Raw genomic sequence first — 18,517 nt, 5'->3', positions numbered from 1 at the left:
AGAGAGGTATGAACAGCAGTTAGCTAATGAAGCTAAAAAGAATCCTAGGGAGTTCTTTCGATATGTAGCCAGCAAAAGAAAGAATGATTATGGAAGGATGACATTGATTGGAGGAAATGGTATAAAGACAGCTGTTGCAGAATGTGTGGTGGAGATACTTAATGAGCAGTTCATAAAGATCTTTCAATCTTGTGAATGTGACTTCATGGAGAGATTAAGAGCAGTTGATGATGGGGAGGAGAGACTGACTGTAAGTGAGCAAGAGGTGTTTGGGGAGTTGAGTAAACTAGATGTAAATAAGGCTGTGGGACTTGATAATATATCACCACGTATTCTGAAGGAATGTGCCAGAGAGTTGACACCTGCCTTGACATATTTTTTTAATACGAGTCTTGCACTTGGTCAAGTCCCTAAAGAGTGGAAGGAGGGCAAGATTGTGCCACTTCATAAAGGAGGTGATCGAACTCAAGCATCAAACTATAGGCCTATCTGTGTGTCGGGTGTTGTGGTTAAGTTGTTGGAGAAGCTTGTGAGAGCTAGAATCCAGAGTTGGGTTGACAACAATGGTATAATCTTTGATGGACAGCATGGATTTGCTAAAGGGAGGTCGTGTTTTAGTAATCTACTTACTTATTACAATAAAGTGACTGCTTCCTTGGACAGAGGAGAAGGATACACAGTAATATACTTGGATTTCGCAAAAGCTTTTGATAGAGTGCCTCATGATAAGTTGACAGTCAAACTAGAGCAGATGGGGTTGGATATTAGATTAGTGCATTGGATTGGAGACTGGCTATCTGATAGGTATCAACAAGTTGTGTATGGGGGTGCAATATCCAGGAAAAGGAAAGTCACTAGTGGAGTGCCTCAGGGATCTGTTTTAGGGCCATTACTATTTAACTTGTATATTAATGATATTGGCGAAGATTTGGATGGAGATATTCAGTTGTTTGCAGATGATGCAAAGTTGGGAAGAACCATAAAGAGTAGTGAAGATGTTGTGGCCTTGCAAGAAGACTTGAATAAATTGAGTGATTGGGCAAGCAAATGGGGGTGTGAGTTCAATGTTGCAAAATGTAAGGTTTTAAAATTTGGAAAACAAAGATGGGATGCAGAATTTATGCTTGGTAAGAATATATTGTTGGAAGTAGAGGAAATAAGAGATCTGGGAGTGATAGTGGATAAAGATCTAAAATTTAGGGGTCACATCGCCAAAATTGTGAAGACAACACAAAGACTTCTGGGAATGATGAGGAGGACACTGACGTGTAGAAGTAGGGAGATTCTTGTTCCATTGTATAAGGCTTTGATTAGGCCACACATGGACTATTGTGCCCAGATTTGGTCACCTGGTTTTCAGAAGGATGAGGAGATGTTGGAAAGGGTCCAAAGGCGACTGACTAAGGTAGTTTCTGACCTCTGGAATGTCGAGTATGAGGAAAGATTGAAAAGATGTAATTTGCAGAGACTAGTGGAGAGAAGGAAGAGGGGAGATATGATAGAGACCTACAAGTTGGTAAGGGGTTGCTATAGGATCAATGGTGGAGAAGTTCTACAGCGAATAGTGGGAGATCAGGGGAGAACCAGAGGTCATCCCTGGAAACTGTATAAAGAGGGTGTGAGTAGGGGAGTGAGAGGCAGGTTTTTTTCGTGCAGAGTTGTGAATGATTGGAATGCCTTGCCTGAGAGTGTGGTGTCTGCAAGGAGTTTGAATGTGTTTAAGACCCGGTATGATGAGATGTGTGTGAGATAAAAGGACCTCCTAGATGAGTCTTTGACTCCATGAGGTCTTGTTTAATAATAATAATAATAATAATAATAACATTGTGGGATAGAAATGCGAACAGAGTGACCGATGCAGTGGACATAGTGGAATTGTTCAATGAACACTTTATTGGTGTGTTTCATCCTGGAGGAATAAATTTTAATACTAGAGGGATAGAGCAGGAGGAGAGTGTGTTCCAAATACTGAGTACTCCGGATGTCAGTAAAACTGTTTGACTGGCTGGTATTTCACCACGAGTTTTGATAGAATGTGCTAAAGAACTGACAGCTAATTTGACCTGGCTTTTCAGTGAAATTCTGGCTATGGGAAAGGTGCCCAATGAATGGAAGGTAAGATAATGCCATTGCATAAGGGTGGTAGCAGACTGGAAGTGTCTTATTATAGGCCAGTTTGTGTGTTATCAGTAGTTAAGATCTTGGAGAAATTAGTGAGGGACCGTATACAGCATTGGGCAGATGAAGGTTATGTTATCTGTGGGAGTCAACATGGATTTATTAAGGGGTGCTGTTGTTTTAGTAATATGCTTGCCTTTTATAATAAAGTTACAAGAGCAGTAGATGAGGGAAAGGCATATACTGCCATTTTCTTGGATTTAGCGAAGGCATTTGGCAGGGTACCACATGATAATCTGATATTTAAGTTGCAGCACCTGGGTTTGGATGTCAGGTTGGTCAACTGGATTCAGTATTGGCTGTCTGATAGGTATCAGAGAGTTGTGTATGGTGGGGCAGTTTCAAGGAGGCAGAAGGTTACAAGTGGGGTCCCATATGGCTCAGTACTGAGACATATATTGTTTAACCTTTATATCAAAGACATTGTCAGTGGGTTGCAGGGTGATATTCAGTTGTTTGTGGATGATGTGAAGCTGGGAAGGATTATTAGTAATAGTGTAGATGTGGTAGCCCTGCAAGAGGATTTGAATAAGCTAGACAGATGGGCAAATGAATGGTGGGGTGTCGGTTTAATGCAGCAAAATGTAAGGTCTTGAGGTTTGGGACACATTGATGGGATTCTGCATACTCTATTGGAGCAGGTGGGGGAGACGAGATCTTGGGGTTGATGATTGATAGAAACCTGAAATTCATGCAAAGGTGGTGAAGGTAACCCAGAAAATTGCTGCAATATTGAGTAGGATCTAACCTGCAGAAATAAATTACCATTCCGTTGTATAAGACCCTGATCAGACCACACTTAGACTACTGTTCTCAGATTTCGTCTCCAGGATTTGAAGGGGATAAATTAACTGTGGAAAGGGGTACAGAGGCAGATAACAAAGATGGTTTCAGGATTGTACAATGTTAGTTATGAGGATCAGCTGAGGGAATGTGGACTGCAGAGTTTAGTAGATAGAAGAAGGAGAGGTGATATGATTGAGACTTTTAAACTGTTGAGAGGTGGGGGATTTCTTTCACTTGGTTGAACAGCAGGAAGTAGTGATGATAAGGGACAATTCCTGGAAGTTACGAAAGGAAGCTGTGAGCAAGAGGGTGAGGAGTGGTTTCTTTGAATGGAGGGTGGTTGTACATTGGAATGCATTGCCCGATAGAGTAGTGAGAGCGAGAATGGTCAGTGAGTTTAAGGAGTAGTATGATGGACTTTGTGTTTCCTACGAAATACCTCCTGTGATGAGTCTTTTGACTCCGTGGAGGCCTGAATAGTAATAGTAACATCCTATATACTACCTTGGGCCACCATTTGTTTCAGTTGACATAACATTTCCATGTGGTGCCCTCTCAAACTTTGCAAAATCCAATAGTATCTTCATGTAGCCATTCCTGTTTAACAACTCAGTTATCATTCTGTTATTAAAAAGTTTAATTATATTTTTTGGCATGTCCCCATAGATTATCATCATCTTATCCACGCATTCCTGAAGTCTGTAGTTGACCACATTATCCAGTACTTTTACCACTTTCCCAAGAATCTAATTCATCTATAATTTGCTGCTGCAACTTTTGAGCCTCCTTTATGCAAGGGAACTATTTTGTCTCCTCCCTTGGGACTATCAAAGCTAAGGCTTAAGTTAAACATCCTAGTTAGAGAATTACCAATTACTTTGTACATTGTACATGTTTCACAACCTTCCAAGTCAGGATCTTATGATCACTTCCCTCACTCAGAGGCAATGTGTCCATATTGATTATAGACAGATTTTCTGATCCTTTTACCAGATCTGAAACTTTCGTACCTTGTTCTGCCGCATATATTGCTTCAACTAATTATCTTTTATTATTATTAAGAAAGACTTCTTGCACATTTTTTACAGTGTTAGCAGCATTGTTGACTTTTTTGAACTCAAAGCATGATATGCCTAATGTGCTTTTCCATTACCTCCATAGTAATAAAATTATTATTAAGAGAGACCTCAAGGGAGGCAGGGACTCATCGAGGGAGGCCGCATACTACACACACCAGCTATCATACTTATTCTTGAATTCATTCACATGGCTTGCACTTACAACATCCAATGGCAATCCATTCCAATCATGCACCACCCTCTGAGAGAAAAATCTAGCCTGCATCTCCTTCTTAGTGGCATTCATTCTTAGCTTCCAAGGATGCCCTCTTCTCCTTTCCCCATCTTCCATAAATTGAAAAATTCCATCAATTGAAATCCTGTATGACCCTTTCAGAAGTTTGTAAGTCTCAATCATATCACCCCTCTTTTTCCTGTTTGCTAGTGTCTGCAGTCTACAAATTCTCAATCTGTCTTCATAATCAGTATTCCATAATCCTGATATTTTTAACACTCTCCTTTGCACTTTCTCCAGTATATCAGAATCACAACAGAAACCAGGAGACCAGATCTGTGCACAATAGTCCAAATGAGGTCTTATCAAGGCCTCGTAAATAGGCAAAATGACATCCTTATCTTTATATGTGAATGTTCTTTTCAGCATTGCAATTATCTTTTGAGTTGTATTTCCAATCTTTGCTACCTCGCCTTGAATTTCAGCTTCCTATCTATTAACACTCCATTATCCCTAGCCTTATCAGTTTCTTCTAGCATAATCCCACCAATATCTAATCTATCTAATCATAATCCAGATATCTAATCATGCCGAAGTGAACGACTTTACATTTACTTACATTGAACTGACACCCATTTTTCCATGCCCACAATTCCAACCTATTCAAATCATTCTGCAAGTTCTGCATATCAGCAAATAGTTGTATATCGCTTGTGAAATCCTTCCCAGTATCATTAATGTACAGATTGGATAACAGTGGATCAAGCACTGATACTTGTGGTACACCACTTTTTTCCTTGCAGACTCAGATCTCCCGTATACAACTTTTTAATATCTGTTAGTCAGCCATCTTCTTATCCATGCTAATATTGTATAATCCTTTTTCTCCAATTTATGCAACAATCTACCATAGCTAAATCCAAAAGTATCATGGTGTATCCATTCCCCCTGTCTAGTTCAATGGTAACATTGTTATAGAATGTGAGCAAGTTGCTAAAACATGACCTTCCCTTAGTAAACCCATGTTGAAAAATTCCATCAATGGCAACTGTTGTGGAGGACACAGTTGTAAATTGTTTACCATTATAAATTGTTTGGTGAACAATTTATAATGATGTGTTTCATCCTCATCACAGCGAAATCATTAGAAAAACAAGTGTAAAGGAAATAGGACAGGATGGCTTAATTGTGAGTGAGCAGTAGGCATATGAGGACACAAATAAGTTTGATGTCAATAAGGCAATTGGATTTTGACATACGACCACGTGTCTTAAGGGAATTGGCAGTGGCATTGACTGTCCTGTTAATGAGTTGTACAACAGTACAGGTTCCAAGAGAGCGAAAAGAACAAAAATTGTTCCACTGCATGAAGATTGTGATAAGGTGTGGCTACAAATTATAAACTAATCTGTATATCCAGAGTTTAAGGTACTGGAGAGACTCATGAGAACTAGGATACAGAAATGGATTAATAACAGCAGTATTCTCTGTGGTTATCAGCATGGGTTTGTGAAATGAAGATCGTGTTTTACTAATTATGTACTACAACAAGGTGACAAATGTCTTAGATAAGGGAGATGTATATACAGTGGTATATTAGCTTTTAATAAACTGCCGCATGACAAGGTGTTAAATAAATTGAAATGGACAGAATTGAATAACGGACTAGCAAGTTGAATCGGTGACTGGCTATCAGATAGGTATCAGAAAGTTGTATATGGGAGTGCAGTGTCCTGAAAGAGGGAATCTACAAGTGGTAGACCTTGAGTCTGTATTGGGACTATTGTTTGATTTGTATATTAATGATATTGGGATGGGTTTAACTTGTGATATGCTATTGTTTACAGATGATGCAAAATTGGAGAGAGCAAGGCAGAGTCAAGCAGATGTTATGCCCTTAAAGGAGGACTTGAATAGATTGTATGAATAGGCAGGTAAGTGGAACTGTCAATTCAGTGTTGCAAAGTGTAAGTTTCTGAAATGGTAAGCAACAGTGGGATGCAAAGTTTACATATATATAGTGGAGAAACTTTAAAGGAGGTAGAGAAGATGAGAGATCTGGGAATGGTGGTGGATAAGGAACTGAAATTCAGGAGCTACATTGCAGAAGTTGTTACATTGGATAATGGAAATGATGAAGAGGACCTTGATGTGCAGATATGTCCATTGTATAAGGCCTTGATGGGCAGGCCTCATATGAATTATTGTGGACAGATTTGGTCACCAGGTTTTCATGGTGACAATGATATGTTAGTATATCATTGTCACCATGATATACTTTTATTATTATTATTTTTATTAATAATAATATGTCACAGTATATGTGATAAGTTGCAAAGCATTGTGAATAGGAGGAGAAGGAGAATATGATTGAGACATATAAGTTAATCAGTGGTTGTTCTCAGGTTAATATGGAAGAAATTTTTCATACAATGGGGGGGGGGGCAAGCTAGAACAAGAGGCCATCCCTCTTTCTGTATAAGGAGGGTGTGAACAGTGGAATGAGGAGCACGTTCTTTGTATGGAGAGTAGAATGAATTGCCCGAGTGTGTTGTGAATGTAGACCCATTGAATCAGTTTAAGGCATGGTTGGATGAGCTTTGTGTGTGTGATATTGTATACCTCCCATAATGAGTATGTCTCCATGGAAGTTAGATGTTAATAATAATTAAGGATTTGGGAAAAGAGTCAATGGCCATTTTTGGATGGGTAGGCAACTATTACACTTTCTCTTTTCAGCTGGCACCATCTCATAAGTGTGCCATAAGGAATGCAGAACTAGTCGAGCAGTAGGCAGTAGTTTTTAATGTGACTTAATCCAGAATACTTTTCAGATGTATTCACATCACAGAAGTTTATGTAAGTGTAGTAATCGGATGTCTGTTAATAGGACCTATTTATTAGTCTGTTACTTCAAATACTGTTAAGCTCGTGACATAATCCCATAAAGATCCTTATAAATAAGTTAAGCAGAGCTTTCTTAAAAGGTCTCAAAGCAGAGGATTATTTAATTAATGGTTTAGATTAATTAAAAAAAAAATAATAAAAATATTTTGTTATTTTAATATATCCAGAAAATTCTTTGTGATATCATTTGATTGGTTGTTGTGAGAAAACATGCAAATTTCTCCTAGCGTGTGTTGGAGCGTGAACTACTATATACCAAGGGAAAAAAAGTTGGATGTGAGCCTAACTGGTGAGAACAAGGAAGGAGTGGATATGAAAACGAAAGTAAAAAAGAGAATCGATTAGGGGAGTATAGAGAACGGTAGCTGGAGACTGGAGGGAATTTTGATGTGCCGAAAACGGTATTTAAAGGACCAGGAATCGCTTGGTATTTTAACTTACCTTTTTCTGAGTTGGATTTTTACCAAAACTTCCTAATGCCTAGCAGTGAAATAGTGCAAGAAATAGGTTAATATGTATAAGAAAACAAAGAAATAAGTAGATAACTTAAACCAAGTACATAAAGATTATATTCTCCCGAGTCTATAAATCATTCATGGAAGTGGAAGATTCTTTGAGTCTGTGTTATTACAAAGTAAAAGTCAGCAAGGACTTTAAAAATGTTGTTCGATCTCCCTATGATATGATGAAGCTATATCCTGGTAAGATTATCTTTGCTATACTTAGTGAGAAGTAATGAAAATTAATTCTGCCGATAGTATATTGTTCCTAGTTGCTGTATTCAGCGGGTCAAGATTTAATGTGTGATGTGCTAAGACTTTTCCCTCTTCAAGTGATAAATGCTATATTATTGAATATAGTGTTCATTGACTGAACGAGAATACTGTGAAGCCTATTTGATGTAATTTAGGAATCTCGAACTTACAAGAACTAAAATTGATTGACTGAGCTTAAGGAATTACATGTGAATGTCTGATGGTTCATGAGTTGTATTCTTTGTGAATATCTTGAACTGATTTGATATTTAAAATGTTTTGAAATGTAACCTTGATCAGAGCAAAGTTATGATAGAAGTCCTTTGTAACAAGAAGGATAAGATCTGTTAAATATAATCTTTAATTATAAAGTTTAAGCTCAGCTGAGTAGTATACTAGAATCTTTATGATAGCTTTGTATTCGTTTAATTGTAATGTCCCTGTTGGAATACTGTATTATAATGTAATTTTATGTGACACTGCATTAAATAATTTTATTTGAATTGAATCTTGTATTTGCCTGATTGTTTCATTGCACAGCTCATTAAAATAATACGAATCTTAGCAGGAATCCTATGTAGTAAGAATAAAAACCTCGGCCTAAAATCAGCTTTTGATAACCTGATACAATTGAAGGTTGATTTATCTAAATTGCTCTTGCAATTCAGAATATGGAGTGGTGCAGTATAATATAAATTTTCTTCATATTCGATTGATATATCAGCCTACAACTAGTTAAATACTAAAGAGAGAGAATTGTAAGACGATAAAACGTGATTGAGAAGAAGTTACGATCCAACAGTCGCAATCTTTAGGTATAACACAGCCAGCAATAACAGTAATTCTAAGTCATGTTAGACTGATTCTTGTGGTTAAAACATGCCAATCTGATTCAACATATTGATAGTAAAATAGTTGCATTCAATTTTGCTATATAATCTATTTTGCTAATATTATTTTTTTCATAAAAAAGTAGTTCAGCTAATTTTAAACATTTGCTGCAGTGGCTTAAATTGCAGACAATTAAAAATTGATTTTCCTGCCCCCTCTCTAGGTTGGAAATTACTTGCGCATGTTTCGAGGATCTTTATATAAAAGATATCCTTCGTTGTGGAGAAGACTTGTAACTGTAGATGAAAGACGTAAAATTGCTTCATTGGGTATACATTTTTTATGTTATTCTTTAAGAAATACTTGTGCTATAAGGTTTCTTTAGTTGACATGAAAACACAAGGAAATAAGTGAATAAAATTTATTTAAAAGCCATGTGTAGAATGCAAACAATGGATTGATTTGAAACAGCGAGAGTCACATGATGTTATACATAATGTATAACATCATGTATAGCATCACAAGGCTCTCACTTTTTTCAAATCAATCCATTGTTCATGTTCTTCCTTGTAATGAACTAATGTTGCTACTGATGATGGCCAGTAATTTTGAGCTGAAATATATGGTCTTTAAATAAATATTATTCACTTATTTCCTTGTGTTTTCATGTGAATTGACCATGCCAATGATTGTGAATTTATATAAGTGTTTCAAAAATGGTTTGCATTTAATTAGGTCTCACCTCATCAGCAACATATCTGTTGTATTCAACCCTCATTCACACTGCTCATTTTGAGTATGCTTTACTTATCCACCACTCTTTACATAAAAAATGTATTCATCACTTCTCCTTCCCATACTTATTACACAATTTACAGGAAGGAATGGACTCTCATTTTTATCATTCATTCCATGTATAATCCCTTCCATATTAATTCTGTAAAATTCTGTAACTTAGTCTGTCATATCATCTCTTTTCTATTATCTGCTCAATTCTGCAATTTACTTATCTGCTACCCACATTCCTCAGTCACATCTCTAGACTATCACATTAGAAATTGTAACCCAAACTTGTGCATAGTAGGTCCTGTGTGATCTGATCATTGCACTATACAGTGATACAACCACCTCCTTATCTCTACTAATTGGTATTCTCTCCCAACTTCAGGCATCTCTTGATATCACTCCTTCCCTCCCTGTCACAGATATATATCAAATTTTCTTCATGTCTAGAAATATAGTTCCATCCTTTCATTCTGTATCCAAAATTCAAACAATTTGCACTCAGACATCAAAATTAGTCCTTAGTCCTATTTATTTGTCCAATCTGAAAGTGTAAAGAGGAAAATATTTAAGTAGATTAATTCAACATAATATGTTCTTATTATTTATTTAATTATTTAAATAAAATGGAGGAAACAGTTTTCTATTTTTTTCTGTCCACTCTTAACTTGTCCATCCAGAAAATAATTGCCTGCCTTTTACTCTTCTGTTCAATGGCAGTTACTTTCAAAATTTGATGGCTTTCATTATAGATGTACCCATGCAGTGGAAAGAGTATTGCATTGCTACTTAAATCGCTGAATGCTGATCACATCCAAACTCCTGAAGGATTTTTTGTCTGTGGTAATTTCAGGCAAAATGTGAACTGTGTACATAATTCTCTTGAATTATTTAATTTTGCATTTTTGTCATTCTCTTTTTTTCAATGTGACTTTTAAAGTCAGATGCGCCTTTCTTTTTTTCATTTATGAAAGAAAGGCACATTCATTCGGACTTTATAGTTGTGCTATAACAAAAAAAAAAAAAAAAGTATTCATTTGTGTACACTGGTAATCGGTATTTACAAAAAATGAACTTTATATTAAAAAAAATAAATAATTTCTCAAATTTTTATTGCTTATTGATTATAAATATTTTGTTTGAAAATGTTTTGCAAAAAAGTGCATATTTTCTTATTAATATTTATATTATCATTTAAATATGTTGAATTCTCTCAATGTTGGCACACTTGGACAGTAGCCAGTCACAATGCCAAAATCCACTTCTCCCCCCCCCCCCCCACAGGGATTAATATCTTGTTCTTTGAACACTGGCTACTCTGATAAACTTATTGTACTCAGTTTATTAGTCTGTCATAATAAGAGAGTGGGTGACAGACAAACATTTAAGGGTAGTATATGGTGCAGCAGAACAAGGAGAAACCAGATGACTAATAATGTGCTACAGGGTTCTCTGTTTAATTTGTACATTAATGATATTGAGAAAAATTTGATGGTTATATTCAGTTGTTTTCTGATGATTTTGGAAGGTCAGTAGTAGATAAACAATGTGGATATCCTGAGTTACACTTTTTGACCTGAAAAGATTACAAGCTGTATACTGTATTATTAGCGAATCACTACTCAGGTATGGTATAACAGTTAGTGCAAACACACCAAACAGCTATTTAATGAAATTAGAAACATTACTTAGGAAAATTGTTTCAACAGTGATTTGGAGGCCTTATATACAACAGCCAATAACTGAGCTGATTATGGCAGTATACAGAATCCTGAGCATTAAAAATCTGAAACACTACGTAATGTTACTATGGAATTACTTCAACAACACCTATCATAACAACAGAGATGCATATCGCATAACATGACCCACAACAACTGTTTACATTCCTAGACTCTTCACCAACTCATATGGTTCTTCTCATACCCAAGCTACTGAATAACTACCACAGAATTTTAAACACTCAGACAATTACAGAATATTAAAACATGAACTCTGGAAGCTATACCAACACAGTTAATATACCATTAACACGGAAATGAATGAAGTGTGCAGCATGAGTGGGGATGTGAATGATGCGTAGACAAAAAGGGAAGGGGATGACCTGGGATTAAGGGAAAACAGTTGATTTTGAATAAGGTTCTAAGATGAATAAGGAGAAAAAGAAATGGCTCGAGTTAAGCAATGAGAAGTTATATCAAATAAGTGGTATCAGTGGAACTAGTTATAGATCCAGGAATAAGCTGCTGAGTTTGTATATAAATGTTAGAAGTTCCAGAAACAAGGCAAATGAAATGGTTTCATTAATTGAGTCTGTTCACCCAAAAATTGTTGAAATAAGTGTGACATGGTTGAATGAGGACGACATCCTGACAGGAATAGAAATGGAAGATATGTGTTTTGTGAGGATAGAAAGGGTAAAAAGAGAGGGGAAGTGCTATTGATGATAGAGAAAGAGTTATGTCCATACAAAGTAGAGATGCAAGAGGGAAATAGTGCCAGTGGTTTTGAGGCAGTATGGTGTGTGATAGAGGTGAATAGAATGAAGTACTTGGATGTTGTTGTAGACCTGGTAATGTGGATGGTAGTAACTACGAAATGTATAATCAAATTAGCCAAGCAAATAAGAAAAGGGTGATCATTATGGGCAATATAGACTGGGATGATGAGATAGCAACTGGAAGTAAAGAAAATGAGTTTCTTGAGTTTTTGAGGGATAAGTACCTTCAAGAAACTCATTTTCTTGAGGGACAACTACCTCAGACAATATGTAACTAACAGAGCACATGAGGATTGAGGATCTTGGATTTGATCATCTCATCAGAGGATGTAATTATAAATGAGGTGTCAAATCAACCTCCAGTTGGTGAGTGACCATGAAGTGATTACCTGGGTGGTTGCCAACAGTGTGAGAACCTCTGTGAGAAAAGGGTATATGTGGAATTACAAGGCTGGTGATTAGGAGACAGCTTGCAGGTGTAGCATAGAATGAGGAGTTAGCTGGAAAAGAGATCAATGCAGCTAGGTAGATATTCAAGAACTATCTAGTAGAAGCAATGTCTAAATGTATTCCAAAGGTCAGAAGGTTAAATAAGGTAGGTGTGAAATGGATGAATGAAGAGATTAAGCATGTGATACACAGAAAAAAGGCATTATGGAGGCAGAATAAGAGATGTGATAATAACCAATTCCATGAGGATTACAAAGACCAGGCTAAGAGGGTGACTTAGTTGGTAAGGGTAGCAAAAGTGAAGTATGAGCAGCAGTTAGCTAATGAACCCAAAAAGAATCCTAGGGAGTTCTTTTGATACATAGTCAGCAAAAAAAGGATGATTATGGAAGGATGACATTGATTGGAGAAAATGGTATAAGGAAATGAGGCATTATATCAAGCAATACTTAGTCTTTATTTGAGTTGTAAGTCAGCAGTTAGAATTGAAGGACTTCTAAATAAATCTGCTACAAGTCTGCAAGATTCTCTGACTAAATTGAATAATTGTTGCAATAGATATGGTATGAAGGTCAGCAATAAAAAGACAAAGACAATAGGCAGAATCATTGAAAATGTCAACTGTGATGTGAATGGAGAACCTGTGGAACAAGTAAAACATTTCAGCTACTTAGGCACGATTTTTAGTGAAGATGGTAAATTAAATATAGAAATAGATAACGGAATCAGCAAAGGGTGGGAAGTCCATTGAATAAATTCATATGGAATAAGAAAGAAATTAGTCGGAACACTAAATTAGCTGTATACAAGACAGTGTTCAAACCAGTTTTAACCTATGGACCTGAGAGCTTGGTCAGAAGTAAAACACTTGACCAAAGACTAGAGACAGCAGATATGAGAGTCCTGAGAAAGATTAGAGGTGTGAACAGATGGCATCAATGGCAATATCATATTAAAAATGAGGATATTAGGAAAGAACTTGACATTGTCAGCATCCAGGAATGCGTTAGCAGAGCTAATCTCAGGTGGTATGGTCACTTAAACAGAATGGGCGAAGAAAGATTAGCAAAAGTGTTCTCTGCCAGGTTGGCAGGAAAACGACCCAGAGGAAGACCAAGATATAGGTGGATTGATACGGTACAAAGTGCCTTAGACGATAGAAATATGAGATCTGATAATGTTGGAGTCTTGACAAGTAACAGACTGATTTGGAGGAAAATTGTAGATAGGAAGTTAGTAATGATGTAATTTTTTTCATGTAGTACTATCATATCCTGTACACCCCTTGAGGGTACATGGCAGGAATTTGATGATGGAAAACTGCTGTGGAAGATATAGTGGAGATACTTAATGACTAGTTCATGTGACATCATGGAGAGATTGAGAGTAGTTTCATGATGGGGAGAAGAGACTGACTGTAAGTGAGCAAGAGGTGTATGGGAAATTGAGCAAACTTGATGTTAATGAGACTGTGGGACTTGATAATATATCACCACTGTAATAATGTACTGTCTGATGCGTTATTGTAATGTCTTTATTCTATTCTTTATACTAATTAGCAGTGCGTGCTTTCTGTCTTGTAACCTTTCTCACTTATTCTACTGCATATTATGTTTATCCACCTTCCGTATTTACTAGGTGTATGCCTATGAACACTGGAAAATTTATTTGTAAGACTGCACCATCCAATATATCAATATTCGGCATAAAACTCAATAAAACATCTGGTAGATCTCTCTCTCCTACTAACATGAATTACTTCAACAAAGTTTACATAAACAGTCGTGGTTCTTAAGTTATTAAACTGCGCTTTTAATGCCTTAGTTATTTCCCACTCACAAGTCTGATTATTTTTAGAAACAGTGCATTGTAAGATAAAGGATCAGGCAGCACTCTTTTAACAAATAATTAAAACACATTTATTTACATTAATGTGAAATATACATGAATCAAATGACAGGGAGATTACTTTCTCTACCATCTAAAAAAATCTTTAGCATAAAATTAGAACCTTTTTTACTTCAACACTAAATAATCTCTTTAACTCAAAAACTTATTTACTCTCTGCTTACAAATTCAACTTATTAAACTTCTAGTTTGCTCGTAAAGAGGTTAGCCAACTCTCTGCTAAGTTATTTTTACAAATTTTATATCGACTTCTAACATGCCAATTGACACTCTTATGGATACTCCTTATTACAATTAAACTAATTCTTAACAGTCCACATATAACATATCTCCTAGATTATAAGAGAAAAATGACAAAAAGGATGGAACTTACAGAGGCTGTGTCGCACATTTAGTCAAGAGTCTTACACTAAAGTCTTTCTGACATTTCTTTCATCTGGAGTTTTAGGCTTCCTTCACGAGTGTCTTGCTTCAGCTGTATCACGTCGGGATATTGGCGGGCTTTTGGACTGCAATCTGCAGTACTTGAATAGCACATGCAAGAGGTTTCAGCATACGGGCAAATTCTCCTCTGGATCCTACTTCGGGAACTTCTGCTACTAATTGCCATGACTGTGCCTCTAACTGCCGACCTCCGATGACTGTAACCCTCCAACTGGCTCTGGCTCTCTTCGGTAACAGTGCTTTGCGTTGCTCTCTCAGCAATTGGATCTCGGCTCTCCTCTCTTTCGGCAACTGGACCTGGACTGTCCTGCTTAGTAACTGGGGCCTTGCCTCTCCTCTTTCTCTGCCGCGACTGCTCTTGTTCCGACCTCCTCTGGTTCTGACTGTCCTTTCTTCTGCTGATGACTGGAAGCCCCTCATGCTCAGCTCAGTCCCCTTTTAATTTGCGATCTCAGGATCTTGCACTAAGGGTAGTAAACCCTGAAGAAAAGCGGCATGACTCTCATCTTTTTTTAAGTTCGACCTGCACTTTGTTCTCCTCCGTGCACTCTTTTGATCATATTTTACCGGCTAGTGGAAACTTCTTTAAACCTAGCGGCACTCTTAGATACTAACTTTAAAGGTGTTATGTGCAGAGCTCGCAAGCAACTTTCTCATCCACATAACTGTAAACAACTTTCTTGTGCTCTTACACATGGCTATATACAAAGTTCCAATGGCAAAGCATTGCCTTTGTTTTTGACATTAAAACAGTAAATATAGTCATTTCCCATAGAGTTAACTAAATTAATATTTAGCAAAAAATATACAGAGACACACACGGTTATTTTTACAACATTCTCATGGGACTTGACCTCTGTAAAATTCGGTGTAAAGTGCTTTGGTAATTTTAAGCTACATCGAATTTTACACCACGTATTCTGAAGGAATGTGCCAGGGAGTTGACATCTGCCTTGACATATTTTTTTTAATATGAGTCTTGCATTGGGTCGAGTTCCAAGGGAGTAGAAGGAGGGCAAGATTGTGCCACTTCATAAGAGGGGTGATAGAACTCAAGCATCAAATTATAGGCCTGTGTCATGTGTTGTGGTTAAGTTGTTGGAGAAGCTGGTGAGAACTAGGATCCAGAATTGAGTTGACAACAGTGGTGTTATCTTTGATGGACAGCATGGATTTGCTGAATGGAGGTCATGTTTTAGTAATCTACATACTTATTACAATGAGGTGATGGCTTCCTTAGACAGAGGAGAGGGATACACAGTAGTATACTTGCATTTTGCAAAAGCTTTTGATAGATTACTGCAGTGTCTCTCAAAGTGTGGTACGTGTACTCCCGTGGGTATGCGAAATGTCGTTAGGGGGTACGTGGCAATTTTCAACTATGCATAATTAAAGCAGTCATCATATTTTTCAACAGATAGTGCAATTAGAGACAACCGGCATGAAACGGCACTAACTAATGAATCACATCCCCTCTCCAACAGAAACTGCTGTATAACCAAGCAAAACCATATGTTGCCGGTGGAACATATGGTTTTGCTTGACACCACCCTGTCGTTAACGTGTTAAAACTAAGAAATATATAGTGAATGTGTTTCAGATATTATTGAATTCGATTGAAGGGAATTAGCATTTCAACTCAACTGTTGAAATGCTAATTTGTCTTTGGTTCCCGCGATCTTTTGTTAATACCACACCAATCATATGCAGTTCTTCGCTGCTCTACGTATCTCAAGTTTTGTAAATTACTGGTAATTTTTGCTTGAAATAATGGGAAAGAAGATGACGCTATTTGGGTGGATGACTTTGATGATGCACAGAAAGAAACTGTTTTCGGTGCCAAAAGTAGTGATAGTGAGTAGGAGCTTCTTGGTATGTTGCACCATTTTCAGTTTTTTTTCCTGAAAACTTTAGTGTCCAAAAATCCCCGCACGTATCTCGCAACATGATTTTTTTAGCTTTAATTTTGGGAAAAAAAGTTAGTTATATTCGAGTAAATACGTTTTTTTTTTTTTTTTTTTTTTTTTTTTTTTTTTTTTTTTTTTTTTTTAGATTTCAAATTCTTACGTATGGATCATTGGTTAAAGATTGGATTTATAAAACCCCCCAAAAGAAAATAGCAAATACAAGGAGCTGTAAGCAACAAGAAAACGTTGATATTGTAAGTGGAGGTTTCTGTGGTTTAGAAGTTCACATGGTATATTCTGGTAATTGGACCACATTTTTTTTTTTAATAAGCTATATAAAACGCAATGAATTAATAAAAGACTCGACAAGTTTCATAAATCGTTTAACTTACATCTTAAGGGGTAACAGGTAACTTAAAGTTTAAAACACAAAGAAAAGAGAAATTATTAGTAATAGTTCATGCTATACAGTTGTAGCCGTCTGACTATTCATAAAATTAAAAATCAGAATGCAGATTCAAAGCAGTGTTGAAATTTAAACTGCTGGATGATGCCACGTTCTGTTGTTCACGTTCATAATGTCCGAGGTCTGACTGAGGTATATTTTTTATTAAAGCTGACCAAACTTGGTGGAGGATTAATCCTCGATTTTTATTGCATTGTATTGGTATTTTAAGCCTTTGTAGCTTCTTTAAATTTCCTTATGTAACGTTGATATTGCATCTGGAACTTAATTAAAGATAATAAATTAATATAAAATATTAATTAAAATATCTATTTTATTTGAATTTATATGTTCATGTAAATTCAAATAAAATAGATATTTTAATTAATATTTTATATTAATTTATTATCTTTAATTAATTTATTTTAATTAATGAGTTTATTTTTTAATTAATTAGGGGGTACTTGGTAATAATGAAAATTTAAGAAGGGGGTACACGTATATCTGAAGTTTGAGAAACACTGGATTACTACATGATAAGTCAATAGCCAAACTACAGCGGATGGGATTGGATATTAGATTAGTGCATCTGATCAGAGATTGGCTATCTGATAGGTATCAGCAAGTTGTGTATGGGGGGGAACAATATCCCAGAAGATAAGTCACTAGTAGTGTACCTTATGTGTCTGTTTTACGGCCATTGCTGTTTAACCTATATATTAATGATATTGGCGAAGATTTTATTATTATTATTCGTGACACCTCCAAGGAGTCTGAAGACTCATCGCAGGAGGACATCTACTGTACAGCTCTCCATCTCCACCACTACACTGAAACTCTACTACTAATCAACTACATCAGCGCCATCTACTGCCCACCACCACAACAAGTATTGTTTATCTTTAAATTGTGTGTGTGTTCTGAAGGGCCGATTTGTCTGTAGGTGGGATGAAAAACTCGAGTTCTGGGAGAAAAAATCCTGCTAACATCGAATGAGATTGGCTAACTCACTTTCCATTGAAAAAGTCCATATGAAGATTCCTCTCATCATGACGGGAATTGAACTTAGGCCTTTTCTGATCAAAGGGCGCAACATACCATCGTTCTTCCATGGAGGCGCTTAACAACTGATGCAAAGTTGGGACAAGCTATGAAGAGTAGAGAAGATGCTGTTGCCTTACAAGAAGACATGAATAAATTGAGCAAATGGGGATGTGTGCTCAGTGTTTCAAAATAAGGTTTTAAAATTTGGGAAACAAAGATGGGATTTAGAATTTATGCTTGGTGAGTATATATTGTTGGAGGTGGAGAAAATAAGAGATCTTGGGGT

At 36.5% G+C, this 18,517-nt stretch overlaps 1 protein-coding gene across 1 annotated transcript in view; it reads left to right on the top strand.

Annotated features, from left to right (window-relative positions):
• Positions 1-18,517, top strand: part of Snr1 (SWI/SNF related, matrix associated, actin dependent regulator of chromatin, subfamily b, member 1) — a 286,904-nt gene that overhangs the window by 8,788 nt on the left and 259,599 nt on the right. The window contains exon 2 of the mRNA XM_090391621.1: positions 8,974-9,079. Within this exon, the coding sequence (XP_090247747.1) occupies positions 8,974-9,079 (106 nt within the window). The remainder of the gene's footprint in view (positions 1-8,973; positions 9,080-18,517) is intronic.

The sequence above is a fragment of the Typopeltis vanoorti genome, chromosome 4, assembly GCF_054136105.1.
Source record: "Typopeltis vanoorti isolate ZY-2024b chromosome 4, IOZ_Tvanoo_1.0, whole genome shotgun sequence".
Taxonomy (NCBI): domain Eukaryota; kingdom Metazoa; phylum Arthropoda; class Arachnida; order Uropygi; family Thelyphonidae; genus Typopeltis; species Typopeltis vanoorti.
Note: the sequence above shows the minus strand (reverse complement) of the source record. Positions and strands in the feature narration are given on the sequence as shown.